This window comes from Zea mays, chromosome 6, assembly GCF_902167145.1.
Source record: "Zea mays cultivar B73 chromosome 6, Zm-B73-REFERENCE-NAM-5.0, whole genome shotgun sequence".
Lineage (NCBI taxonomy): Eukaryota > Viridiplantae > Streptophyta > Magnoliopsida > Poales > Poaceae > Zea > Zea mays.
In genome coordinates, this window is record NC_050101.1 from 167,930,902 (window position 1) to 167,958,632 (window position 27,731).

The 27,731-nt window shown below is 51.9% G+C and overlaps 1 protein-coding gene and 1 long non-coding RNA gene across 3 annotated transcripts; one reads left to right on the forward strand and one right to left on the reverse strand.

Moving 5' to 3' along the window:
- Window positions 1-14,099: 14,099 nt before the first annotated feature.
- Window positions 14,100-16,139, forward strand: LOC103630557 (uncharacterized). 2 transcript variants are annotated; one of them, XR_555122.3, is made up of 4 exons: window positions 14,100-14,123; window positions 14,210-14,276; window positions 15,431-15,534; window positions 15,620-16,139. It is a non-coding gene; the product is annotated as an uncharacterized lncRNA (long non-coding RNA). The 2 variants fall into 2 exon arrangements; XR_555121.4 differs by lacking the exon at window positions 14,100-14,123 and having other exon boundaries at window positions 14,153-14,276.
- Window positions 16,140-17,289: 1,150 nt separating this feature from the next.
- LOC103630558 (ctenidin-1) lies at window positions 17,290-18,180 on the reverse strand. Its single transcript, XM_008651606.4, has one exon. The coding sequence runs from the start codon at window positions 18,145-18,147 to the stop codon at window positions 17,647-17,649; it is 501 nt and encodes a 166-aa protein (XP_008649828.1). The 5' UTR covers window positions 18,148-18,180; the 3' UTR covers window positions 17,290-17,646.
- Between the last annotated feature and the right edge of the window lie 9,551 nt (window positions 18,181-27,731).

A 27,731-nucleotide genomic window follows, 5' to 3' on the forward strand; every position in this document is an offset into this window, starting at 1 on the left:
TAACTTTCCAAGTGGGGCGGAAGAGAAGTTGGGAATATAATTTCTAGAGTAATCGAATTGAACTTTGCTAAAGTCATTACCTTTGCTTTTGGTAGATGATCCTTCGGTGTTGAGACTTACCTTGCTCAATACCTTAGACACCAAAAGATCCACTAGATCGTCATTATAATCAAATGTTCCCTTACCTTTATCTTCTTCGGCCTTTCTTCTTGATTCTTCTTCTTCGGCCTTTTTCTTAGCATCTTCCTCTTTCATTTTGAGGAACATTCTCTCGGCAATCTTCATGGCGAGGTCGAGGACCTTGGGGTCCACTTCCTCACCGGAAGATGTGATGGGGATTTCCTCGAGGAGAGGATCCACATGGTCCCGTTGAGTAGACATGATCGTTTCCTCACGCGGTTAAGCGTAAAACGAGGCACGAAGCTCCGATACCAATTGAAAGTAGCCTAGAGGGGGGGTGAATAGGCTAATCTGAATATTTTCACAACAAACTTCGAAAGATTGTTAGATACACAATTCGACTGGTGCAGACCGGTTCAACAGCTACGTACGCAAGTTGAACCACTCTGAACCAATCCAACTGTTTTAAAAACTTTAGACTAAAATCTACTCGAAAAGTATTTCGCAAGTTCTTGAGAGAAGTAAGATATAGCTAAGTGAGGATGAAAAGATGAATATGTAAAGGCTATTTTACTTCTAGATAAACTCTACGGAGAAATCTTTATGTCAATCTTGCAAGTAAAAATATCTCAAGTTGAAACAAGCAAGAACACAAGACACAAGATTTAATCCGAGGTTCGGCCACACCACAAAGGTGTCCTACTCCCCGTTGAGGAGCCCACAAAGGGCCGGGTCTTTTTCAACCCTAATCCTCCAAAAGCCGACCACAAAGGTCAAGGCAATCTCTTCTTATCTTAGCTCAAAGAACGGGTGATACAAACTTCTTAGGGTCGTCCACAAATTTGGAGACTCCCAAGCAACCTCAAAGATCTTGAAACCTAGGGTTTCAAGAACACCAAGAACGCACAAGAGGGGTTTGCACAAGCTCAAGTCTTTGAAAGAGAGATGGGAGAGGAAAACCAAATCGTGAGCACAAGCACAAACCTCACACCCAAGAGCTCCTCCAACAAGGTTGAATCTTGAGGAAGATTTAAGTGTGAGAGAGATGGAGAGATGAGTGCTTTGTCTCAAGTTAGGTGAGCAATAAATGAGTGAGTGTTCAGCCGTGTTGAAGAAGAGAGAGAGGGAGGGGTCTATTTATATCCACGGCTCAAAAACTAGCCGTTTGACCAAAAACCCCGTTGAAAATCGGTTGAACCGCCCCCTAGGGCGGTTGAACCGCCCCCTGACAGGTCAGCAGACTGCCTGCCAGTCTGACTGCCAAACTGACTGGCAGACTGACCTGCAGGCGGGTCAGACAGGCCAGGAGCGGTTGAACCGCCCCCCCAGGGCGGTTGAACCGCCCCCTGACACCCCTGGCGACCTGACTACCAGTCTGACTGGCAGACTGCAGACCAGAAGTCAGAGGGTCAGAGACCAGTTGAGCTGCCCCCCAGGACCAGTTCAGCTGGTCTAGACCAGAGAGTTTTGGAGAGAAAACCCCAGCTCAGCTGCCCGGGGGCAAGTTCAGCTGGGTATGGTCAAAGAGGTCCACAGCTGAAGTTGAAGTTCAGCTGGAGTTGAAAAAGTTCAACTTAGCTGAAAAGCTTAGCTGCAGCTGAAGAAGCTCATCACACCTGAAGTTAAGTTCAGCTGGAAAGCTCAGCTGCAGTTGAAGAAGTTCAGCTGTTTTTCAGCAAGAACACTCTAGGTTTCTCAACCCAAACCATGGTCAGCCAAATAATGTTAACGTGATTTTTGGTTTTCAAAAATAGCTTTTGAATTAGAGGACTTGAGCTATAGCAAACACCTGTACCTGTGCGAAAAAGAACAAGGAAGAATTACATCATGCAACACAAGATTTTACATAGATTTTATACGTCCGTTGCATGAAGTCCTTGGTGCTTCCTTAAGTTCATGTTTCCTTCTAATCAAACACTGAGAACAAAAACCGTTAGTACCCTTATTTGTTTTGTCATTAAATCACCAAAACCCTCACTTGGGGTTGATTGCACTTACACAAGGCCAAGCAGGAGGCAGCGCCTCGTTGGCTGTCGAGCGAGCCGACAGCACCGGCACCCCAACGAGGGGCACACCGGGTGTCGACTTCACGCCTGAGACGAAGACGAGCGCCGTCTCCCCGCGACACGCCAATCCCGAGCAAGCGGACGACGCCAGCGCGCTCGCGGAGAGCTTGCTGGACGTCACCCTCGTACCTGAGACGACGGTGCAGTCAGTCCCCGACGTGACTTCATCGCCGCTCGTCGACCAAAAGGTACCGACCGATTCCCATCCTACGTCATTTGGATTCAGCCTCAACCCGCCTAGCGACCTTGCTTTGGCGGGCGCTCTCGTAGAGGCGAGTTAAACCCTCTGGGGTTTCGCACGCGGTCGCCTTGGGACCGGCTGACGGACGTCTCGACCTACGGGCCCTCTGGGTCCGAGGAAGACGACGAGCCCAGCATCTGTTGGGATTTCTCTGGACTTAGCAACCCCAGTGCCATGCGGGACTTCATGACCGCATGTGACTACTGCCTCTCCGACTGTTCCGACGGTAGCCGCAGCCTCGACGACGAGGACTGCGGCCCAAGCCGCGAATGTTTCCACGTCGATCTAGGGGGTCCCTCCGAAGGCAATCATCTCGGCATGCCAGAGGATGGTGATCTCCCTAGGCCGGTGCCCCGCGTTGACATCCCACGGGAGCTAGCTGTGGTCCCCGTTCAGGCGGGGGGCCATGACCCACAGCTCGAGCAAATCCGCGGGGTGCAGGCGAGGCTCGATGAGGGAACAGGAGCGCTTGAGCCGATCCGCCGGGACGTCGGGCAGGCATGGGTGGGCCAACCCCCGGCCGGAGAAATACGTCATCTGCCCCAGGGCTTCCAGCACCGCGTCGCCGATGACGTCAGGGTCAGGCCACCACCCGCATCCAGTGGGGTCGGTCAGAACCTGGCTGCAGCGGCGATGCTTCTCCGCGCGATGCCGGAGCCATCCACCACCGAGGGTCGGCGAATCCAGGGGGAGCTCAAGAATCTCCTGGAAGGCGCTGCGGTCCGACGGGCCGAGAGCTCTGCCTCCCGAAGGCAGGGATACCCCTTGGAACCTCATGCCGCGACTTCCCGATTCATGCGGGAAGCCTCGGTCTACACCGGGCGCACGCGCAACACCGCGCCTGCGGCCCCGGGCTGCCTCGGCAACGAGCACCATCACCGCGACCATCGGGCCCACCTCGACGAGAGGGTGCGCCGAGGCTACCACCCCAGGCGTGGGGGACGCTACGACAGCGGGGAGGATCGGAGTCCCTCGCCCGAACCGCCCGGTCCGCAGGCCTTCAGCCGGGCCATCCGACGGGCACCGTTCCCGACCCGGTTCCGACCCCCGACTACTATCGCAAAGTACTCGGGGGAGACGAGACCGGAACTGTGGCTCGCGGACTACCGTCTGGCCTGCCAACTGGGTGGAACGGACGACGACAACCTCATCATCCGCAACCTCCCCCTGTTCCTCTTCGACACCGCTCGCGCCTGGTTGGAGCACCTGCCTCCGGGGCAGATCTCCAACTGGGATGACCTGGTCCAAGCTTTCGCCGGCAATTTCCAGGGCATGTACGTGCGCCCCGGGAATTCCTGGGACATCTGAAGCTGCCGGCAGCTGCCGGGAGAGTCTCTCCGGGACTACATTCGGCGATTTTCGAAGCAGCGCACCGAGCTGCCCAACATCACCGACTCGGATGTCATCGGCGCGTTCATCGCCGGCACCACCTGCCGCGACCTGGTGAGCAAGTTGGGTCGCAAGACCCCCACAGGGCGAGCGAGCTAATGAACATCGCCACCAAGTTCGCCTCCGGCCAGGAGGCGGTCGAGGCTATCTTCCGAAAGGACAAGCAGCCCCAGGGCCGCCCATCGGAAGATGCTCCCGAGGCGTCTACTCAGCGTGGCGCCAAGAAGAAAGGCAAGGAGAAGTCGCAAGCGAAACGCGACACCGCCGACGCGGACCTTGTCGCCGCCGCCGAGTACAAGAACCCTCGGAAGCCCCCCGGAGGTGCCAACCTCTTCGAGAAGATGCTCAAGGAGCCGTGCCCCTATCACCAGGGGCCCGTCAAGCACACCCTTGAGGAGTGTGTCATGCTTCGGCGTCACTTTCACAGGGCCGGGCCACCCGCGGAGGGTGGCAGGGCCCGCGACGATGACAAGAAGGAAGATCACCAAGCAGGAGAGTTCCCCGAGGTCCGCGACTGCTTCATGATCTATGGTGGGCATGCGGCGAATGCCTCGGCTCGGCATCGCAAGCAAGAGCGCCGGGAGGTCTGCTCGGTGAAGGTGGCGGCGCCAGTCTACCTAGACTGGTCCGACAAGCCCATCACCTTCGACCAAGCTGACCACCCCGACCACGTGCCGAGCCCGGGGAAATACCCGCTCGTCGTCGACCCCGTCATCAGCGACGTCAGGCTCACCAAGGTCCTTATGGACGGGGGCAGCAACCTCAACATCATCTACGCCGAGACCCTCAGGCTCCTGCGCGTCGATTTGTCCTCCGTCCGAGCAGGCGCTGCACCCTTCCACGGGATCATTCCCGGGAAGCGCGTCCAGCCCCTTGGATGACTCGACCTTCCCGTCTGCTTCAGAACGCCCTCCAACTTCCGAAGGGAGACTCTGACGTTCGAGGTGGTCGGGTTCCGAGGAACCTACCACGCGGTACTGGGAAGGCCATGCTACGCGAAGTTCATGGCCGTCCCCAACTACACCTACCTGAAGCTCAAGATGCCGGGCCCCAACGGGGTCATCACCGTCGGCCACACGTACAAACACTCGTTCGAATGCGACGTGGAGTGCGTGGAGTACGCCGAGGCCCTCGCCGAGTCCGAGGCCCTCATCGCCGACCTGGAAAGCCTCTCCAAAGAGGTGCCAGACGTGAAGCGTCATGCCGGCAACTTCGAGCCAGTGGAGACGGTTAAGGCCGTCCCCCTCGACCCCAGTGGTGACGCCTCCAAGCAGATCCGGATCGGCTCCGGGCTCGACCCCAAATAGGAAGCAGTGCTCATCGACTTTCTCCGCGTGAATGCCGATGTCTTCGCGTGGAGTCCCTCGGACATGCCCGGCATACCGAGGGATGTCGCCGAGCACTCGCTAGATATTCGGGCCGGAGCCCGACCCGTCAAGCAGCCTCTGCGCCGATTCGACGAGGAGAAGCGCAGAGCGATAGGCGAGGAGATCCACAAGCTAATGGCGGCAGGGTTCATCAAAGAGGTATTCCATCCCGAATGGCTTGCCAACCCTGTGCTTGTGAGAAAGAAAGGGGGAAATGGCGGATGTGTGTAGACTACACTGGTCTCAACAAAGCATGTTCGAAGGTTCCCTACCCTCTGCCTCGCATCGATCAAATCGTGGATTCCACTGCTGGGTGCGAAACCCTGTCTTTCCTCGATGCCTACTCAGGGTATCACCAAATCAGGATGAAAGAGTCCGACCAGCTCGCGACTTCTTTCATCACGCCCTTCGGCACGTACTGCTATGTCACCATGCCGTTCGGCTTGAGGAATGCGGGTGCGACGTACCAGCGGTGCATGAACCATGTGTTCGGCGAACACATCAGTCGCACGGTCGAGGCCTACGTCGATGACATCGTAGTCAAGACGAGGAAAGCTTCCAACCTCCTTTCCGACCTTGAAGTGACATTCCGATGTCTCAAGGCGAAAGGCGTCAAGCTCAATCCCGAGAAGTGTGTCTTCGGGGTGCCCCAAGGCATGCTCTTGGGGTTCATCGTCTCCGAGCGGGGCATCGAAGCCAACCCGGAGAAGATCGCAGCCATCACCAGCATGGGGCCCATCAAGGACTTGAAAGGCGTACAAAGGGTCATGGGATGTCTCGCGGCTCTAAGCCGCTTCATCTCACGCCTCGGCGAAAGAGGTCTGCCTCTGTACCGCCTCTTAAGGAAGGCCGAGTGCTTCACTTGGACCCCTGAGGCCGAGGAAGCTCTCGGGAACTTGAAGGCGCTCCTCACAAAGGCGCCTATCTTGGTGCCTCCAGCTGCCGGAGAAGCCCTCTTGGTCTACGTCGTCGCGACCACTCAGGTGGTTAGCGCCGCGATTGTGGTCGAGAGGCAGGAAGAGGGGCATGCATTGCCCGTTCAGAGGCCAGTTTACTTCGTCAACGAGGTACTGTCCGAAACCAAGATCCGCTACCCACAAGTTCAGAAGCTGCTGTATGCAGTGATCCTGACGCGGCGGAAGTTGCGACACTACTTCGAGTCTCATCCGGTAACTGTGGTGTCATCCTTCCCCCTGGGGGAGATCATCCAGTGCCGAGAGGCCTCGGGCAGGATTGCAAAGTGAGTGGTGGAAATCATGGGCGAGACAATCTCGTTCGCCCCTCGGAAGGCCATCAAGTCCCAGGTCTTGGCGGACTTCGTGGCCGAATGGGTTGATACCTAGCTACCGACGGCTCCGATCCAACCGGAGCTCTGGACCATGTTTTTCGACGGGTCGCTGATGAAGACGGTAGCCGGCGTAGGCCTACTCTTCATCTCGCCCCTCGGGAAACACCTACGCTATGTGCTGCGCCTCCATTTCCCGGCGTCCAACAATGTGGCTGAGTATGAGGCTCTGGTCAACGGGTTGCGGATCGCCATCGAGCTAGGGGTCCGGCGCCTCGACGCCCGCGGTGACTCACAACTCGTCATCGACCAAGTCATGAAGAACCCCCACTGCCGCGACCCGAAGATGGAGGCCTACTGCGATGAGGTTCGGCGCCTGGAAGACAAGTTCTACGGGCTCGAGCTTAACCACATCGCTCGGCGCTACAACGAGACTGCGGACGAGCTGGCTAAAATAGCCTCGGGGCGAACAACGGTTCCCCCGGACGTCTTCTCCCGGGATCTGCATCAACCCTCCGTCAAGATCGACGACACGCCCGAGCCTGAGGCGCCCTCGGCCCAGTCCGAGGTACCCTCGGCCCCGCCCGAGGTATCCTCGGCACAGCCCGAGGCACCCTCAGCTTGGCCCGAGGCGCCCTCGGTTCAGCCCGAGGTACCCTCGGCCTCCGAGGGTGAGGCACTACGCATCGAGGAGGAGTGAAGCGGGGCCACGCCTGATCGAAACTGGCAGACCCCGTACCTGCAATATCCCCACCAAGGAGAGCTACCCCTCGACCGAGCCGAGGCTCGGCGGGTGGCGCGACGCGCCAAGTCGTTCGTCTTGCTGGGCGATGAGAAGGAGCTCTACCACCGCAGCCCCTCAGGCATCCTCCAGCGATGCATCTCCGTCACCGAAGGTCAGGAACTCCTGCGAGAGATACACTCGGGGGCTTGCGGCCATCACGCAGCGCCTCGAGCCCTTGTCGGGAATGCTTTCCGACAAGGCTTCTACTGGCCAACGGCGGTGGCCGACGCCACTAGAATTATCCGCACCTGCGAAGGGTGTCAATTCTATGCGAAGCGGACCCACCTGCCCGCTCAGGCTCTGCAGACGATACCCTACACCTGGCCCTTTGCTGTGTGGGGTCTGGACCTCGTCGGCCCCTTGCAGAAGGCGCCCGGGGGCTACACGCACCTGCTGGTCGCCATCGACAAATTCTCCAAGTGGATCGAGGTCCGACCTCTGAACAACATCAGGTCCGAGCATGCGGTGGCGTTCTTCACCAACATCATCCATCGTTTCGGGGTCCCGAACTCCATCATCACCGACAACGGCACCCAGTTCACCGGCAGAAAGTTCTTGGACTTCTGCGAGGATCACCACATCCGGGTGGACTGTTCCGTCGTGGCTCATCCCATGTCAAATGGGCAAGTAGAGCGTGCCAACGGCATGATTCTACAAGGGCTCAAGCCTCGGATTTACAACGACCTCAACAAGTTCGGCAAGCGATGGATGAAGGAACTCCCCTCGGTGGTCTGGAGCCTGAGGACAACGCCGAGCCGAGCCACGGGTTTCACACCGTTCTTCCTAGTCTACGGGGCCGAGGCTGTCTTGCCCATAGACCTGGAATACGGCTCTCCGAGGACGAGGGCCTACAGCGGTCAAAGCAACCAAGCCAGCCGAGAAGACTCGCTGGACCAGCTGGAAGAAGCTCGGGACAAGGCCTTACTACACTCGGCGCGGTACCAGCAGTCCCTACGACGCTACCACGCCCGAGGGGTCCGGTTCCGAGACCTCCAGGTGGGCAACCTGGTGCTTCGGCTGCGACAAGACGCCCGAGGGAGGCACAAGCTCACGCCCCCCTGGGAGGGGCCATTCGTCATCGCCAAAGTTCTGAAGCCCGGAACGTACAAGCTGGCCAACAGTCAAGGCGAGGTCTACGACAACGCTTGGAACATCCAACAACTACGTCGCTTCTACCCTTAAGATGTTTTCAAGTTGTTCATATACCTCGCACCCACGCAAAGTTTAGTCATCAAGGAAGGGTCGGCCTCGCCTCGGCAAAGCCCGACCCTCCCTCGGGGGCTAAAAGATGGGGAACCCCCTCTGCGTTGAAATTTTCCTCGAAAAAAGATCTCTTCTGCCAGAATATCTTTCGTGCTTTTTGACTGCTTCGAAAAGTGGATCCTGAAAACGACGGAGTACACGTAAGCAGCCAAGGCTGACCAAGCCGAGGGACTCCTACGCCTCCGGGATACGGATACCTCACTCATCACCTTCTGCGATAAGTAACTCACGTTCGGATAAGTGGTTCCGCGGACCGAACAAGTCTTCACGTTCGGAAGCTCTTCTGCCGAAGCGATCCTTCGAGCCTTCTTGACTGAGTCGGTGACAGAGCCTCATGGATGGGTGAAAGTGCGCGTAAGCGGCAAGGCCGACTGAGCCGAGGGACTCCCACGCCTCCGGGATACGGATACCTCACTCATCACCTTCCGCGAGAAGCAACTCTCGCTCGCACAAACAACCCTGTTACCGACAAAAAAGTCCAGATACTCGAAACAAGAGGAAAAGAGACGCAGCTTTACAACGCAGCGAGGGTGTGTGTTCTGGCCTCGGCGGCCGCAGAAGGCACACACTACAAGACACTCTGATCCTGCAGGCTTGGGTCTTGACGCTGGAAGGGGGCAGTAACACCCTCGGCATCGACGACACCTTCGGCGAGGTCCGACCTAGCCTCGGACGGCGACGCGGTCCGAGGATTTCCGCTCTGAAGGACGACGCCATCGCCACGCCCAGGCAATCGCTGCCAGGGACTTCTCCGGGAATCCGCGGGAATCCGGCCCGAGCAGGTGGCTCGGCCGGTCACCCCTGGGGCCTCGGCCAACCATCTTCCAAGGGCGCCAGCCCGACCCGAGGCCTCGGCTCGTCAACTCCGGCATCGGTCCCGCCAACGGACGACCCGACTAGGCTCCGGCCAACCAGGTTTCATTTTCGAGCCAACTCTGCCCCTGTTCATGCTGATATCGCTACCCCTGGCCTCGGCTCATTGAAGAGCGGCCAAGGGGTCCCTTTAACTAAGCTAGAGAAGCCTCAGACAACAAGGCCGACCGAGCCGAGGAACTCCTACGCCTCCGGGATACGGATACCTCACTCGTCACCTTGACACGGGGCGACTCACGCTTGGTGAAGCGGTTCAGGCAACCAACAGGCGAGTCTTAGTGCTCGAAAATGAGGAAAAAACATGGCTCCGTGCCAAAATTACATACATGTTCAGGCCTCGACAGCCACAATGAACAAAAACACTGACATTCAAAGTGCCATTACAAACGGAACTCCGGTTCCCCCTCCGCAGGTACGAACAACCCCACTCGATGGGGGAGGGCCTGCGGAGCAACAGAAGACTGACGGGCGGCTCGCCGCCGCCCGCTCTGACTGCGACGACAACGACCCCCGCTCCGGGTGGCCGAACTGCAGCAGTGCAGGCCTCAGGGTGGGCGCTGCTGCGATCTTGCCCTCGCCCGCGCCGACGCTCGAGGGGCGAGGACAAGTACAAAGAGACGGAGGCCCGAAGCGCGGATGGTGGCGGTGATCCCATCGGCGACGGGGACTTCTCGAGCCGCCTCCGCCTCGGCACCAACGGCGCAGGCCATCAGCCCTCCGGCAGAACCCCACTCAAATCCTCCCGGACGAGTGGGGCACCGACCTCCGCGTGGAGGCGCCATGCCGGTGCAAAGGCAGGACCACCCCAGAACACGAACGCCGCCCTAGCAGCGCGCGACACCTAGGGCGGTCCTCTCGTGCACCCGGCGCGGCAGCCGCCTTCCGGCAGGAGGGGCCACCGGGAGCCAAGCCGACGAGCTCGACACGCTGGGGGTGACGACGCGCGCCGTCGACCAGCCCCGCGTTGTCGGAGTCCGGGCCGCCCGCAGGGCCAGTGAGCGCCCTCTCCCTCGAACGCCGCAGGGGAGGGTGACCCACAAACCCGCGCGGGAGGTAGAGCTCCGGCTCAGCCCGGCCTCCACCCCAGCAAGGATGATGAACATCCTTGAAGCTGAGGGTGGGACCAAGATCGCAGCCCGGCTTGCTTCTCCCCACCCAGGGGCTGGTGGTCACCGTCTTGGGTGACCGCCGGCGGGAGGGTACAACCGGGCTAACTGATGAAAATCCTCGAAGCCGAACGATGGCTGAAAGGTACCAACTCCCACGGAGTTGCGTTCCTCCAACGATGAGACGAAAAGGCGGCGGGTATCCCCCCATCCGGGGCATGGAAGGTGGAAAGACACGATGCATAAGGGAGCGCGAAGACATGGTCGCCTTCCGAAGGGGGTCACCCTCCTTTTAAAGGCAACTCTCCCTACTTGCGCCCCCAGCCGTCACGGGCTGAGTCTTCTCCAACACGCTCCAAGGCCCTCCCCCGTGGCGCGGGGGCTGAGCCCCGCATGTCATGCAAGCCGGCTCAGAGCAGAAGAAGCCAAACCGCCGCGCGCGGTGCACACGACCGCCCAGCGGTTACAAGTGACCCTCCACTTTTGCCCAGACCAACGGGCGAAAGGGGCGGGCAGCCATGCAGGCAGCATGCAACCGCGCCAAGTGGGCGCGCTTCTTCGACTCCCAACACGCCCAGCCTGGAGGCCCAGGCCCACGCGTCATGCAACCGGCGCGCCGACTGCTTCGTGCATGCAACTGCACCGCCACTTGCGCCACCACCGCGCCTCCTCGATTGCGGAACCAATACCGCGACTCAAGGCGACCCAGCGCACGACCCAGTAGCGCCAGCCTGGCGCGGCGGTCAATGCAGCCAAAAATGGGCCGGCAGTAATGACGGTGGCAGGCGGGCGGGAGCAGCGGTCACGTCGTCAGCCAAGCTCACGTCCCATCCGGGGGCAGCAAGAGAACCCCCTCTCACGGCGTGAGGACAACGCGCCCGTGATCCGTTCCTCGAATGGCTCGCGCACGCGCAACGGCCGCCCCGCCAACCACTCGCCCCGTCGCATTAACTCCGCGGCGGGACAGGCGGCGCTTCTGGCAGGAGAAGCGGGCGACGCTTCGCCTTCGCCGTAATAACCGCGCCAAAAAAGGTACACCGCGTCGTTCGATTTCGTATCCTTTTCCTTTTTTTCCTCTTTCTCTCTCTCTCTTGCAACAGGGACCGGGAAAGGGGGATACCCCGAAAAGGATCCTTCCCCGTGAAGGAACCAGGCTCCGAGCCTCCCTACTGATCAGAGGTTCGAAGGCTGCCCCCCCCGAAGGGTTCGACAGCCGCCTCAGATCGCGTGGGCCCTACACCCACTATTGGTCAGAGGTTCGAAGGCCGGCCCCCCGAAGGGTTCCACGACCGCCTCAGGCTACTCGGGCTCCACGCCCATTACTGATCAGGGGTTCGAAGGCTGGCCCCCGAAGGGTTCACATCCGCCTCAGACGCCGAGCGAGGGATGACCAGGGGTACGTTCGATACATAACCAAGGCTCGGGCTGCGCTCCCGAGGTACCCTAGGACATTTCCGAGACCAGCGGGAGCGATCTTGTAACGGAATCCCATCAGAGGGAGGCATCGAGCCCTCAGACCCCGTCGCCAGGGGACCGGGTCCGGCAGATCACCCGCAGGTACTTTTGGGCGTGCCTCTGGGCCCCTAGCCGACCCCTAACGAACCGGGCAACATGGCGCTCTCCCCCCACCTCCTTGCGGAAAGGCGATGCAGGGGCGTATGTAAAAAAGCCGAGTCTGTCCCTGATCGCCCTCTCGCCCTGTGCAGAGGCTCGGGGGCTGCTCTCGCAAACCCGGCTCCAGCCGAACCGTTGACAGCGTCAACATACCAGCCCGAGAACTTGGGACCCGACCGTACACCCGGGCTACGGCCAGCTCGCATGAGGGAACAACCAGACCAGCCGAAGCATTACGCGAGGCATTAAGACCTCGAAGGAGTGAAACCACTCCTCCGAGGCCTCAGGGGCTACACCCGGCGGGTGCGCTCGCGCGCACCCACCAGAACAAAATGCAACCGAGAAAGGCTGGCCCCCTTGCAAAAAAGTGCGACAAAAGCCTCCAAGCGAGTGCTAACACTCCCTTCGAGGCTCGGGGGCTACTGTCGGGGACCATAATTAGGGGTACCCTCAAGACTCCTAATTCTCAGCTGGTAACCCCCATCAGCATAAAGCTGCTAAGGCCTGATGGGTGCGATTAAGTCAGGGATCAGTCCATTCGAGCGACTCGATCACGCCTCGCCCGAGCCTAGCCTCGGACAAGGGCAGCCGACCCCGGAGGATTTCCGTCTCGCCCGAGGCCCCCCTCCGACGGCGAACATATTTCCGGCTCGCCCGAGGCCCTGCCTTCGCTAAGAAGCAACCCTACTAAATCGCCGCACCGATCGACCAAATCGCAGGAGCATTTAATGCAAATGTAGCCTGACACCTTTATCCTGACGCGCGCGCCCCGGCAGAGCCGAAGTGACCGCCGTCACTTCGCCGCTCCACTGACCGGCCTGACAGAAGGACAGCGCCGCCTGCGCCACTCCGACTGCAGTACCACTTGACAGAGTGAGACTGACAGGCAGTCAGGCCCCGCCAAAGGCACCATAGGAAGCTCCGCTCCGCCCGACCTAGGGCTCGGACTCGGGCTAAGTCCCGGAAGACGGTGAACTCCGCTCCGCCCGACCTAGGGCTCGGACTCGGGCTAAGTCCCGGAAGACGGCGAACTCCGCTCCGCCCGACCCAGGGCTCGGACTCGGGCTGAGTCCCGGAAGACGGCGAACTCCGCTCCGCCCGACCCAGGGCTCGGACTCGGGCTCAGCCCCAGAAGACGATGAACTCCGCTTCGCCCGACCCTAGGGCTCAGACTCCGCCCTAGCCTCTGCCGACGACCTCCGCCTCGCCCGACCCAGGGGCTCGGACTCGGCCTCGGCCATGGAAGACAGACTCGACCTCGGCTTCGGAGGAGCCTCCACATCGCCCAACCTAGGGCGCAGGCCAGCCACGTCAACAGGAAGCGCCATCATCACCCTACCCCGAGCTGACTCGGGCCGCAGGGAACAAGACCGGTGTCCCATCTGGCTAGCTCCGCCAGATAGGCAATGATGGCGCCCCGCATGCTCTGTGACGACGGCGGCTCTCAGCCCCCTTACGGAAGCAAGAGGACGTCAGCAAGGACTCAACCGCTCCGACAGTTGTCCCTCCGCTAGGCTCCATCGCTCCTCCGACGGCCACGACATCACACCAGCTGGGTGCCAAAATCTCTCTGGCTGCCACATCGGCATGTACTTTGGGCGCTAGCTCTCCCCCGCTAAACACGTAGCACTCTGCTACACCCCCCGTTGTACACCTGGATCCTCTCCTTACGCCTATAAAAGGAAGGACCAGGGCCCTCTTAGAGAGGGTTGGCCGCGCGGGGACGAGGACGAGACAGGCGCTCTCTTGGGACCGCTCGCTTCCCTCTCCCGCGTGGACGCTTGTAACCCCCTACTGCAAGCGCACCCGACCTGGGCGCGGGACGAACACGAAGGCCGCGGGATTCCCACCTCTCTCACGCCGGTCTCCGGCCGCCTCGCTTCTCCCCCCTTCGCGCTCGCCCTCGCGTTCGACCCATCTGGGCTGGGGCACGCGGCGACACTCACTCGTCGGCCCAAGGGACCCCCCGGTCTCGAAACGCCGACACTATGGATCTGGTCCTGTCGCCGGATCTGGTCTGCCCAACAACAACCGAAGTCTGGAGTGGCCAACCCTCCTATTGCTGCTCCTTGTTCTTATACCGATTCGATCTGTGCTGCAGCTTGGCTTTGGAAAAGCTAGATGAAAATAAGGAGAGAAGGGAGGGAGGAGGTCGTGGTCTCCTTGAGGTATTTACATCTTTCCCCATGATTTTTTTGTGGTTTATTATTCCTATTTAACCCTAATCCTGTCAAGATCAGAATGATCAGTTTGTAGCAGTAGCAGAGCGGGTCGTTTTTTTAAGTTTTTTTTAGGCCGATTCAGAGGAACTTGTTATAGTGAAAGTTTTAGATAATTTCACGTTCTTTCCAATGAGTATTTACTCGCAAAATTATGTTCTGTATTTCAAGAGTTTTGAATCTCTGAATATTGGTGTTGGTCTATTCTGTCCGTCAGTCTTCTGCAGTAGCAGATCAGGACATTTTTGAAGGTCCTGGTATTCGACTCAGGGAAACTCATAATAGTATAAGTTTTAGAGTACTTTATTAGCTTTCCATCAAGTACTTATTGACATTTTTCTGATGAGAATTCTAAGAGCTATGAGGTATGAAGCTGGCCATTGTGATCTATCAGGTTACAATTGCAGTTACAAGTTTTAATATTGGGTGGCATTTTAGAATATCTTATATACCGAATTTGTTCTGATCGCTATGGAACCATTGGAAATAAAGTTTATGATCTTTCCACAGTGTGATTATTTGAATGTTTTCCTGCAATATGCTGAGAGTTATGGGAGTGAAGTGAGACATTCGACTTAGCCTGATTCTGGTTCAGTTAAGAGTTTCAGATTTGTGATGCATTGTAGTTTGCATAGAGGCCGATTTAATACTGACATCTATAGAATGTTTTGAAGTTATGACATATTAGCATGCATGCCATTTTTTGTTGAATGGTCATGCACAGCTGGCCTCTTCTCTTGAACTATGCTACCATGCTAAAACAATGTAATTACTACTTGGAGCCCAATATGTCAAATTTCAATGTAATTACTACTATGCCATTTTTTCTTTTACTATGTGGAACACCAAGGGCTTGTTCGGTTTGAGGTGGTTTGAGGGGCATTGGAGGGGATTTAATCCCCTTATATTCAAATTTGTATAGGAGGGAATTTAATCCCCTCCAATCCCCCTCAATCGACCCCTAACCGAAGATGCCCTAAATTGGGTACACCATTATCTATATCCTTAATTCAGTATATATCATTAACATTAAGTAATTATTGTGTAACTAAATTCACACTAAACTCGGTATGCATTACCGTTTTGGTTGCATCAGCACTTAGTGGAGATATGTATTGTGTCTTGACCGGTCAAGAAACACCTGTCAATATACATCGGCACCACATGGGCTACGACTGCTATCGAATCCTTGAAGCCAAAGCTAAAGGTGAATTTTAGCTCAGCCGCACTACACGTTTTATCAATGCAGGTTTCATACATTATGGTTAAAGCAAGTTGTTTGTTGCTTGCAGAGAATGCTCCATCACCAGCTTTCCCCTTGCAAGCCGACCTATGTGTCCAGCTGAGTTGAAGATAATGCAAAAATTTGAAGGTGACTGAAAAATCTGAAGACAGGGTGTGGAGAGGAATTGCGTTCAGAAAATTTATAACTAAAACCGCTCGCTTAGCTATATCGTCAAATGCAGAATAATTACAAGCTGATCTAATTGATGATTTTTATCGTTTCGGGTTTGGGAAAGGTAAATATGTTGGATTTAAGCATAAATAAATTTTCTTACTTAGAAAACCTTGGATTTATCATATTTTTAAGATGAAGGAAATCATCATTGACAAGTTTTATATATCAGCATTGGTGGTAGCTTAAACCCTGTACAACATTGTTTAGAATAATATCAGTTCAGTTATGGTAATTAGATCAAATATGATTGTGTGCCGTCGCAACATGATACTTGCTATTGGGAGTATGATTTTCCATGCCACCTTGCAACTTCTGTAAGTTTTCTCTTAAATTGATAGTCTTTTATGTTTATGTGAAATGACACTTTTAACTTTGTGGTACCTACATGAGAAACTGTTATAAGAGCTTTATTCTGGTCATTATGTAATTGTAATTATAGAGAGAATCCGCTAACATTAATTATATTAATTATAGAGAAGGAAGAACAATCTCCTGCTTGCACTTCATAACATTGTTGTCAATGTTTCGGAACTCAACATTGTTGTCAATGATTCCAAATATTTCTCGGACGATTAAGAGGCCACAAATGAGCCATGTACTCCATCGAGGACCTTAACTCCGAATGCCCTCACAGCATAGGACGACAATTATTGTTTCTACATCTCAATATATTTTACCATAACATGTTTACCCGTAGCAACGCACGGGCATATGCCTAATGTAACATTATTATCAAGGTGCAGCTTACCAGCTGAACCGAGTCGGCTCACTGAGTCTATGTCAAGCCAAGCTTTCCTTTGCAGCTCGTTGAGTGGGAGAGCCATACCAAACCGAGCTCAGCTTGATTTGTTTTCAGCTCTAACCAAACACCCTCTAACCGTTCTCTAAGACCGATTTTAGGTCCTTTGGGAAGGCTCAGCTTGATTTGTTTTCAGCTCTAACCAAACACCCTCTAACCGTTCTCTAAGACCGATTTTAGGTCCTTTGGGAAGGCTGTGGCTTGCTTAAAATGGCTCTGGTCTTTTACAAGAGCAGTTTCTTCAGAGGAGCCTATGTCTTTTTATAAATCGTTCGATAAAACAACTCTTCATTTTTTATTTAGTATATGAGACAAGGTACCAAGATATTGATCTCATTTTAGATCGGTGTGAAGAGCAATACATTATAATAAAAATATCATAGTGAACAAAACATTTTATGGAACAATATTAGGAAAGTATTTATACACACAATTCATATATGGGTCATACTTCATTCGGTAGCATGATGGCTGCTGTCACACCGTCGGCCCCTGCACAAAACGCACAACCTATTCGTTTACCTTTAATTCGTAAAGTTGTTGCCACAATCCGAACTTTTCCAGCATTGTTCGCGGTTCCAGTTCTCATAATTTGGCCAAATCACCCCAAACCGAAAGATATAAGAATGCACTCGAAATATAGTGAAGTCTAAACTCAAAACAATACAGTGAAGTCACATGTGCACAAGACCACAACTCGGGAGTTCCAAAAAAACAGAGATCGTTGCAGTCTTGCAGATATAAGTTGAATCTTGAATGTACCACACACACAATCACGCCCACAAACCTTTGAACTCCTCTTCTTATTTATACGTGGTGGGAATTACTCAACAAGAAATCGTAAAGTCGCCCTACTGCACAGCTAGCTAATCGCTAAAACTCTACTACTCCACAAGATAATCACAATGACACACACTTCAGTTCAGATCCCAGAACGGCGCGATACTCACACATGTCTCCACCGATCTGCTACTGCTACCACTAAACTCTACCAACCCCTCGTGTCTAACTCTAACCTGGATTACGCGCCTCCAACACGCGCGACGATCACAGCCAGGCGACTAGGCGAGCAACGCGGCGGTGAGGGCCGCGCCGGCGCCGGCCACCCTCCACACGCCTGGCCCGCCCGCGCCACCCGCTGCGACGCTGCGGTGGCCGTGCGATCCTCCTGCGGCCGTCCTCGCGCCGACGCCGGCGGCGGCTCCCGCACCGACCCCGCCGAGGAACGGGCGACCAGAGCGGCCTCTTCCCGACCGGCCGCCACCTGTTCCTGACCCGCCGCCGCGTCCTCCTCCTCCTCCGCCACCGCCTCCTCCTCCTCCGCGACCGCCACCGCCGCCGCCGCGGCAGGATGCACCCTGGAAGTGGGTGGCCATGCATAGCAGCGTCAGCGCTAGTGCGCAGAGCAGCCTCGTCCCGTGTCTCATCGCCGTCGCCGATGCGGTAGCTGCGCGGGGCGGCGATGTGGAGATGGGGAAAGCGCCCGTCACGAGGCCAGCTGGGAGAGTCGTCCTTTTGCCCGTTGCGGTAGGACAGGCGGCGAGAGAGTTTTTTAGCGCCATGACGCTACGCGGCCCACGGATCTACAAGTTGTCAAGTTCGGTTTCGACTTCGCTAGATACGTGGACAAGTCCAGCACTTCGGTTTCAGTTTTGATTTTTTTTTTCACGACTTGTAAAACTTACTACAAATAACTGGTTTATTATTTAGTTTTGAAATCTAATAAATATGTACCAAATTATCTTAAAAGTACTTTTACAAAAATATAAATATATTAAGAGTTTGTGTGTATCGTAACAACAAAATATTGGTGAGAACTATATTTTAAAGCTTGTATCGGTGTTATAAACGTCTTGTATTTTGAAATAGAAGAGTACAAACAACTTCGGTCTTATTTATTTACTCTCCAGATTATATAATCCAACTTAAATAAGTTAAAAGAAAAAACATAAGTTACTAGGTGGATTATATAATCTAGATATCTAGATTTTAATAATCCATAAGCAGATTATTAAATATTTATATAATCTATAAATTGGATTATATAATCCTATAAGGAAATAAAAAGGCCTTCTTTCCATGGTATATCTTCTCTATTGCTATAAATTATCAATTTTCACCATCGTGGTCAGCACTTTAAAAAAAGCTTCTTAAATTTCTTAGTAATCAACACGTGGTGCTTACGCTTGCTGGTGTTGGATTAATGTGGGCTTGACCAAATTAATATTCAATAAAGTCTATGCTAATGTTCGTTTTAATGCTACGGTGTACTAATAATTTAGTACCATACTCGAAGGTCAAGAGGCAAATCAATCAACTTAAATAGGTAGACCATTGACGCGCCGCCGGCCGAGCCGGTCCGTGGTCGAGGCTGTGGCCCGTGGTAAATCGGACTTTGGTCCAAATATCTCTTTCTAACGCTTCACATTTTTCCTGGAGTGATGATCATCCATTTCCTGTCTTATGACTAGTAATGAACATCTCTTATGTCACGTCGGTTTCTGGCTCGCTGTAATGGTTGTCAGTTTATGACTCTTATGGCGATCGTTATGTCTGTTCCCCTCCCTCTATGCGTGCATAAATACAGAGGAGATGGACGCTTTTCTGGTCACACGAACAGTCTCTCAAACGCGTTGCACTCAACCCATTCTCGTTACACCTTCTGCGAGCATAAAGGGAGAGTGGGGGAGCAGACCTCCGAAATCGTCGACTGCAGAGCTACACTTGCACGGGTGTGCGTGCGCTCAGGTTTTTGGAGAGCGTACTCGTGACTGCGCGCTTCGTTCGCTCGACCAGCGCTGATCAGGTTCTTCGTCGTCGGCGCCGTTCGAGGGACTGCACTGCGTACATCTGCCTGCATCGACTGCGTACGACTACATCGAACATACACACGAGATGTCTCGTGCGAATGGAGCCACTAATGCCTTCAGCATCGGTCCCTCCGCGGGGTACACTCTGTTCTTCGTATTTGTGCATGTTTTACTTTTGTTTACTGTTTATGTGTGTAGTGATACACACATGCACATACATGTCGTCACATACATCATACAGGTTTTCTGGATTAAATTAAAACTGATAATGCCTAATTCTCTACCAATCCAAAACATTGATATTAGGCATTTTTCTGTTAGTGGTTTTGTTGCTGCGTTAAAACAAGTGAACCTTTTTATTATACGTTTTACAAGAGATGGCGTACTAGGATGATACTATGGTTGAATGCAATGAACTGCTATCACGCTGCATAGAGGAAACCCGAATAGTTCACTCATGAAGAGGAGAGAATGTTCGACGTTGCCGATAACCTGTTTCGAGGCGCCATGATTGACGCTCTTGCCAACAAGTATGTTGATTCTTATCTAACGTGCACATTTGCAAAAAAAACTTATGGGATGTATTAGATGAGAAGTTCGGTGTTATCTAATGCTGGTAGCGAGTTGTACATCATGGAGCAGTTGTTTGACTATAAGATGGTGAAAAACCGTCCTGTGGTTGAACAGGCTCATCAAATACAGGCACTGGCTAAGGAACTCGAACAATTCTCATGTGTCTTGCCTGACAAGTTTGGGGTCGACGGTATTATCGCTATGCTGTCACCTTTTTGGACGAACTTTGCTACCACTCTAAAACATAAGAGACAATAGTTTAGCGTTGATGAGATGTTTTGTTCTCTTGATGTTGAGAGGGCGAGAAAAAAAGACACTCGTGGAAAAGGAGTTGATACTTCTAGTGCCAATATGGTACAAAAGAATAACTCCAATGCGTCACATAATAATAAAAAGAAGAACAAGCAACAGAATGCCATAAAGCCCAAGCAGGCGGCCTCATTCAAAAATAAGAACAAAGGAGCTCGTTGCTTTGTTTGCGGGAGTACTGGTCACTGGGCAAGCGCCTGACCAGACCGCGAATTTAAGCAAGAGAAAAACCAGCTCAAGAGATGGAAATCAGTAAACATGGTTGTTAGCGAGACTGTAGAAGGAACATCAGGGTATGATAATATTTTACCTACTGTTCTTTCAGTGTGTCAATCCCCTGAGTGGTGGGCTGATACTGGTGCTAACATTCATGTGTGTGCTGATATTCTTTGTTTTCTTCTTATCAGTGCAAAGGGACATGAGCCTTGCTAATGGGGGAACGGATCGCATGTGCATGTTCTTGGTGTTGGTACAGTCATTCTAAAGTTTACTTCGAAAATGACGGTGCTATTGAAGAACGTGCAACATGTCTGAAAGGGAAATGTGCCCTTGGGCCATTTCCAAGTATTTTGGTGATTGAGTCCCAACACAAGTGGACTTATGTTAATCTATGCAAAGTGATGGATAAAGTGCAAATCAAGTAAAAAGGTATGTTTCTAAGACTTAGTACATTGTTTTGGAGACTAATGTATTGTGTCTAAGTGCTGGAAACATGAGAAATCAAGTTGGAAAAGAGATGACTTTGTTCAGCCAAAGACAGCTCAGTCTGGGTGCACCGGACTGTCCGGTGGTGCACCGGACAGTGTCCGGTGCGCCAGGCCGGCGTCTGTCAACTGTCTACTCTCGGGAAGCAATTAACGGCGTACGACTATAAATCACCGGACTGTCCGGTGGTGCACCTGAAAGGGAATTAGGCTTACACCTATTTCCTAATTGATTTTGGTGGTTGAAATACCCAACACAAATAATTGGACTAACTAGTTTGCTCTAGTCTATAAGTTATACAGGTGCCAAAGGTTCACACTTAGCCAATAAAAAGACCAAGAATTGGGTTCAACAAAGAGAGCAAAGGGATAACCGAAGGCACCCTGGTCTGGCGCACCGGACTGTCCGGTGTGCCACTGGACAATGTTCGGTGCACCAGGGAACTCCAAACCAAACTCTTCACCTTCAGGAAAACACAGAGGCGCTCCGCTATAATTCACCGGACTGTCCGGTGCTCCAGGAATGAAGCGACTCTGAACTCGCCAGCTTCGGGAATTCGCTCCGTTATAATTCACCGGACATGTCTGGTGCACACCGGACTGTCCGGTGAGCCAGCGGAGCAACGACTACTTCGCGCCAACGGTCACCTACAGAAGCAATTAATGCGCGCCAGAGCGCGCAGAAGTCAGGCACGCGCGAAGTGGCGCACCGGACACTCTACAGTACATGTCCGGTGTGCCACCGGGCATCCAGGCGGGCCCAGTAGTCAGAGCTCCAACGGTCGGAACCCAACGGCCTGGTGACGTGGCTGGCGCACCGGAATGTCCGGTGCACCATGCGACAGACAACCTCCACCAAACGGCTAGTTTGGTGGTTGGGGTTATAAATACCCCCAACCACCCCACATTCAAGTCATCCAAGTTTTCCACCTTCCAACTACTTACAAGAGCTCTAGTATTCAATTCTAGACACACCCAAGTGATCAAATCCTCTCCCAATTCCACAAAAGCTTTAGTGACTAGTGAGAGTGATTTGTCGTGTTCTTTTGAGCTCTTGTGCTTGGATTGCTTTCTTCTTTCTCATTCTTTCTTGAGATCAATACTCACTTGTAACCGAGGCAAGAGACACCAATTGTGTGGTGGTCCTTGCGGGGAAGTTTTGTTCCCGGTTGATTTGAGAAGAGAAAGCTCACTCGGTCCGAGGGACCGTTTGAGAGAGGGAAGGGGTTGAAAAAGACCCGGCCTTTGTGGCCTCCTCAACGGGGAGTAGGTTTGCGAGAACCGAACCTCGGTAAAACAAATCCGCGTGTCACACTCTTTATTCGCTTGCGATTTGTTTTGCACCCTCTCTCGCGGACTCGATTATATTTCTAACGCTAACCCGACTTGTAGTTGTTATTAACTTTGTAAATTTCAGTTTCGCCCTATTCACCCCCCTCTAGGCGACTTTCAATTGGTATCAGAGCCCGGTGCTTCATTAAGAGCCTAACCGCTCGAAGTGATGTCGGGAGATCACGCCAAGAAGGAGATGGAAACCGGCGAAAAGCCCACTACAAGCCACGAGAAGGCTACATCGGAAGAGTCCCGCAACAAGGGAAAAGGGAAGGAGAAGAAAGCCTCTTCCCACAAGTCGCATCGGAGTGGCGACAAGAAAAAGAAGATGAGGAAGGTGGTCTACTACGAGACCGATACTTCATCACCTTCCACCTCCGTCTCCGACGCGCCCTCCGTAACTTCTAAGCGCCATGAGCGCAAGAAGTTTAGTAAGATCCCCTTACATTATCCTCGCACTTCTAGACATACTCCATTACTTTTCGTTCCATTAGGCAAACTGTCAACCTTTGACGGCGAAGATTATGCTAGGTGGAGTGATTTGATGAAATTTCACCTAATCTCACTCCACAAAAGTATATGGAATGTTGTTGAGTTTGGAGCACAGGTACCATCCGTAGGGGATGAGGGTTATGATGAGGACGAGGTGGCCCAAATCGAGCACTTCAACTCTCAAGCCACAACTATACTCCTCGCCTATCTAAGTCGAGAGGAGTATAACAAGGTGCAAGGATTAAAAAACGCCAAGGAAGTTTGGGACGTGCTCAAGACCGCGCACGAAGGAGATGAGCTAACCAAGATCACCAAGTGGGAAACGATCGAGGGGGAGCTCGGTCGCTTCCGTCTCCGCCAAGGGGAGGAGCCTCAAGACATGTACAACCGGCTCAAAACTTTGGTGAATCAAGTGCGCAACCTCGGGAGCAAGAAATGGGATGACCACGAAGTGGTTAAGGTTATTTTAAGATCACTTATATTCTTTAACCCTACTCAAGTCCAATTAATTCGTGGCAATCCTAGATATACACTAATGACTCCCGAGGAAGTAATCGAGAATTTTGTGAGCTTTGAATTTATGATCAAAGGCTCAAGGAAGATCAACGAGCTTGACGGTCCCTCCACGTCCGAAGCTCAACCGGTCGCATTCAAAGCGACGGAGGAGAAGAAGGAGGAGTCTACACCGAGTAGAACACCCATCGACGCCTCCAAGCTCGACAACGAGGAAATGACGCTTGTCATCAAAAGCTTTCGCCAAATCCTCAAGCAAAGGAGGGGGAAAGACTACAAGCCCCGCTCCAAGAAGGTTTGCTACAAGTGTGGTAAGCCCGGTCACTTCATAGCAAAATGTCCTATTTCTAGTGACAGTGACAACGATGATGACAAGAAGGGGAGAAGAAAGGAGAATAAGAAATACTACAAGAAGAAGGGTGGCGACGCCCATGTATGCCGCGAGTGGGACTCGGACGAGAGCTCCTACGACTCCTCCTCCGACGAGGACGCCGCCAACATCGCCATCAACAAGGGCCTTCTCTTCCCCAACATCGGCCACAAGTGCCTCATGGCAAAGGACGACAAAAAGAAGAAGGTTAAATCCAAATCCTCCACTAGATATGAGTCCTCTAGCGATGATAATGCTAGTGATGAGGAAGATAATTTGCGTACTCTTTTTGCTAACCTCAATATGCAACAAAAGGAAAAGTTAAATGAGTTAATTAGTGCCATCCATGAGAAGGATGACCTCTTGGACACCCAAGAGGACTTCCTAATCAAGGAAAACAAAAAGCATGTTAAGGTTAAAAATGCTTATGCTCTAGAAGTTGAAAAATGTGAAAAATTATCTAGTGAGCTAAGCACTTGCCATGAGACTATTGACAACCTTAGAAATGAGAATGCTAATTTGTTAGCTAAGGTTGATTCAAATGTTTGTAATGTTTCAATTCCAAATGATAATATTGAGTTGCTTGCTAAAATAGAAGAATTGAACATTTCTCTTGCTAGCCTTAGGATTGAAAATGAGAAATTAATTGTTAAGGCTAAAGATTTTGATGTTTGCAATGCTACCATTTCCGATCTTAGAAGTAGAAATGATATACTACATGCTAAGGTTGTAGAATTAAAATCTTGCAAACCCTCTACATCTACCGTTGAACATACCTCTATTTGCACTAGATGTAGAGATGTTGATATTAATGCTATACATGATCACATGGCTCTAATAAAACAACAAAATGATCATATAGCAAAATTAGATGCTAAAATTACCGAGCATGAACTTGAAAATGAAAAATTTAAATTTGCTCGTAGTATGCTCTATAGTGGGAGACGCCCTGGCATTAAGGATGGTGTTGGCTTCCAACAGGGAGGCAATGTCAAACTTAATGCCCCTCCTAAGAAATTGTCTAATTTTGTTAAGGGCAAGGCTCCCATGCCTCAGGATAACGAGGGTTACATTTTGTACCCTGCCGGTTATCCTGAGAGCAAAATTAGGAGAATTCATTCTAGGAAGTCTCACTCTGGCCCTAACCATGCTTTTATGTATAAGGGTGAGACATCTAGTTCTAGGCAACCAACCCGTGCTAAGTTGCCTAAGAGGAAAACTCCTAGTGCATCAAATGATCATGACATTTCATTTAAAACTTTTGATGCATCTTATGTTTTAACTAACAAATCCGGCAAGGTAGTTGCCAAGTATGTTGGGGGCAAGCACAAGGGGTCAAAGACTTGTGTTTGGGTACCCAAAGTTCTTGTGTCTAATGCCAAAGGACCCAAACCCATTTGGATACCTAAAGTCAAGAACTAAACTTGTTTTGTAGGTTTATGCATCCGGGGGCTCAAGCTGGATTATCGACAGCGGGTGCACAAACCACATGAAAGGGGAGAAGAAGATGTTCTCCTCCTATGAGAAAAAACAAGATCCCCAACGAGCTATCACATTCGGGGATGGAAATCAAGGTTTGGTCAAAAGATTGGGTAAAATTGCTATATCTCCTGACCATTCTATTTCCAATGTTTTTCTTGTAGATTCTTTAGATTACAATTTGCTTTCCGTTTCTCAATTATGTCAAATGGGCTACAACTGTCTTTTTACTGATGTAGGTGTCATTGTCTTTAGAAGAAGCGATGATTCAATAGCATTTAAGGGAGTGTTAGAGGGTCAGCTATACTTGGTAGATTTTGATAGAGCTGAACTCGACACTTGCTTAATTGCTAAGACTAACATGGGTTGGCTCTGGCACCGCCGACTAGCCCATGTTGGGATGAAGAATCTTCACAAGCTTCTAAAGGGAGAGCACATTTTAGGATTAACAAATGTTCATTTTGAGAAAGACATGATTTGTAGCGCATGCCAAGCAGGAAAGCAAGTTGGTGCTCATCATCCACATAAGAACATCATGACGACTGACAGACCACTGGAGCTTCTACACATGGATCTATTCGGCCCGATTGCTTACATAAGCATCGGCGGGAGTAAGTACTGTCTAGTTATTGTGGATGATTATTCCCGCTTCACTTGGGTATTCTTTTTACAGGAAAAATCTCATACCCAAGAGACCTTAAAAGGATTCTTGAGACGGGCTCAAAACGAGTTCGGCTTAAGGATCAAGAAAATTAGAAGCGACAACGGGACGGAGTTCAAGAACTCTCAAATTGAAGGCTTCCTTGAGGAGGAGGGCATCAAGCATGAGTTCTCTTCTCCCTACACCCCACAACAAAATGGTGTAATGGAAAGGAAGAATAGAACTCTATTGGACATGGCAAGAACCATGCTTGATGAGTACAAGACTTCGGATCGGTTTTGGGCCGAGGCGATCAACACCGCCTGTTACGCCATCAACCGGTTATATCTACACCGAATCCTCAAGAAGACATCATACGAACTCCTAACCGGTAAAAAGCCCAATATTTCATATTTTAGAGTCTTTGGTAGCAAATGCTTTATACTTGTTAAAAGAGGTAGAAAATCTAAATTTGCTCCTAAGACTGTAGAAGGCTTTTTACTAGGATATGATTCAAACACAAGGGCATATAGAATCTTTAACAAGTCCTCTGGACAAGTTGAAGTTTCTTGTGACGTTGTGTTTGATGAGACTAACGACTCTCAAGTAGAGCAAGTTGATCTTGATGAGATAGGTGACGAAGAGACTCCGTGCATCGTGCTAAGGAACATGTCTATTAGGGATGTGTGTCCTAGGGAATCCGAAGAGCCTCCAAATGCACAAGATCAACCATCCTCCTCCACGCAAGCATCTCCACCAACTCAAAATGAGTATGAGGCTCAAGTTGATGAAGGAGAAGATCAAGCAAATGAGCCTCCTCAAGATGACGGCAATGATCAAGGGGGAGATGCAAATGATCAAAACAAGGAGGATAATGAACCAAGGCCGCCACACCCAAGAGTCCACCAAGCAATCCAACGAGATCACCCCGTCGACACAATCCTCGGCGACATTCATAAGGGGGTAACCACTAGATCTCGTGTTGCACATTTTTGTGAGCATTACTCTTTTGTTTCCTCTATTGAGCCACACAGAATAGAGGAAGCTCTTCAAGATTCGGATTGGGTGGTGGCAATGCAAGATGAGCTCAACAACTTCACTAGGAATGAGGTATGGCATTTAGTTCCACGTCCTAATCAAAATGTTGTAGGAACCAAATGGGTTTTCCACAACAAGCAAGACGAGCATGGTGTGGTGACAAGGAACAAAGTCCGACTTGTGGCCAAAGGATACTCCCAAGTCGAAGGTTTGGATTTCGGTGAAACTTATGCACCCAAGCTAGGCTTGAGTCAATTCGTATATTATTGGCCTATGCTACTTACCATGGCTTCAAGCTTTACCAAATGGACGTGAAGAGCGCCTTCCTCAATGGACCAATCAAGGAAGAAGTCTATGTTGAGCAACCTCCCGGCTTTGAGGATAGTAAGTACCCTAACCATTTTTATAAACTCTCTAAGGCGCTTTATGGGATCAAGCAAGCCCCAAGAGCATGGTATGAATGCCTTAGAGATTTCCTTATCACTAATGGATTCAAAGTCGGAAAGGCCGATCCTATGCTCTTTACCAAAACACTTGAAAATGATTTGTTTGTATGCCAAATTTATGTTGATGATATTATATTTGGGTCTACTAACGAATCTACATGTGAAGAGTTTAGTAGGATCATGACACAAAAATTCGAGATGTCTATGATGGGGGAGTTGAAGTACTTCTTGGGATTTCAAGTGAAGCAACTCCAAGAGGGCACCTTCATTAGCCAAACGAAGTATACTCAAGACATTCTAAGCAAATTTGGGATGAAGGATGCCAAGCCCATCAAGACACCCATGGGAACCAATGGGCATCTCGACCTCGACACGGAAGGTAAGTCCATGGATCAAAAGGTATACCGGTCGATGATAGGTTCTTTACTCTATTTATGTGC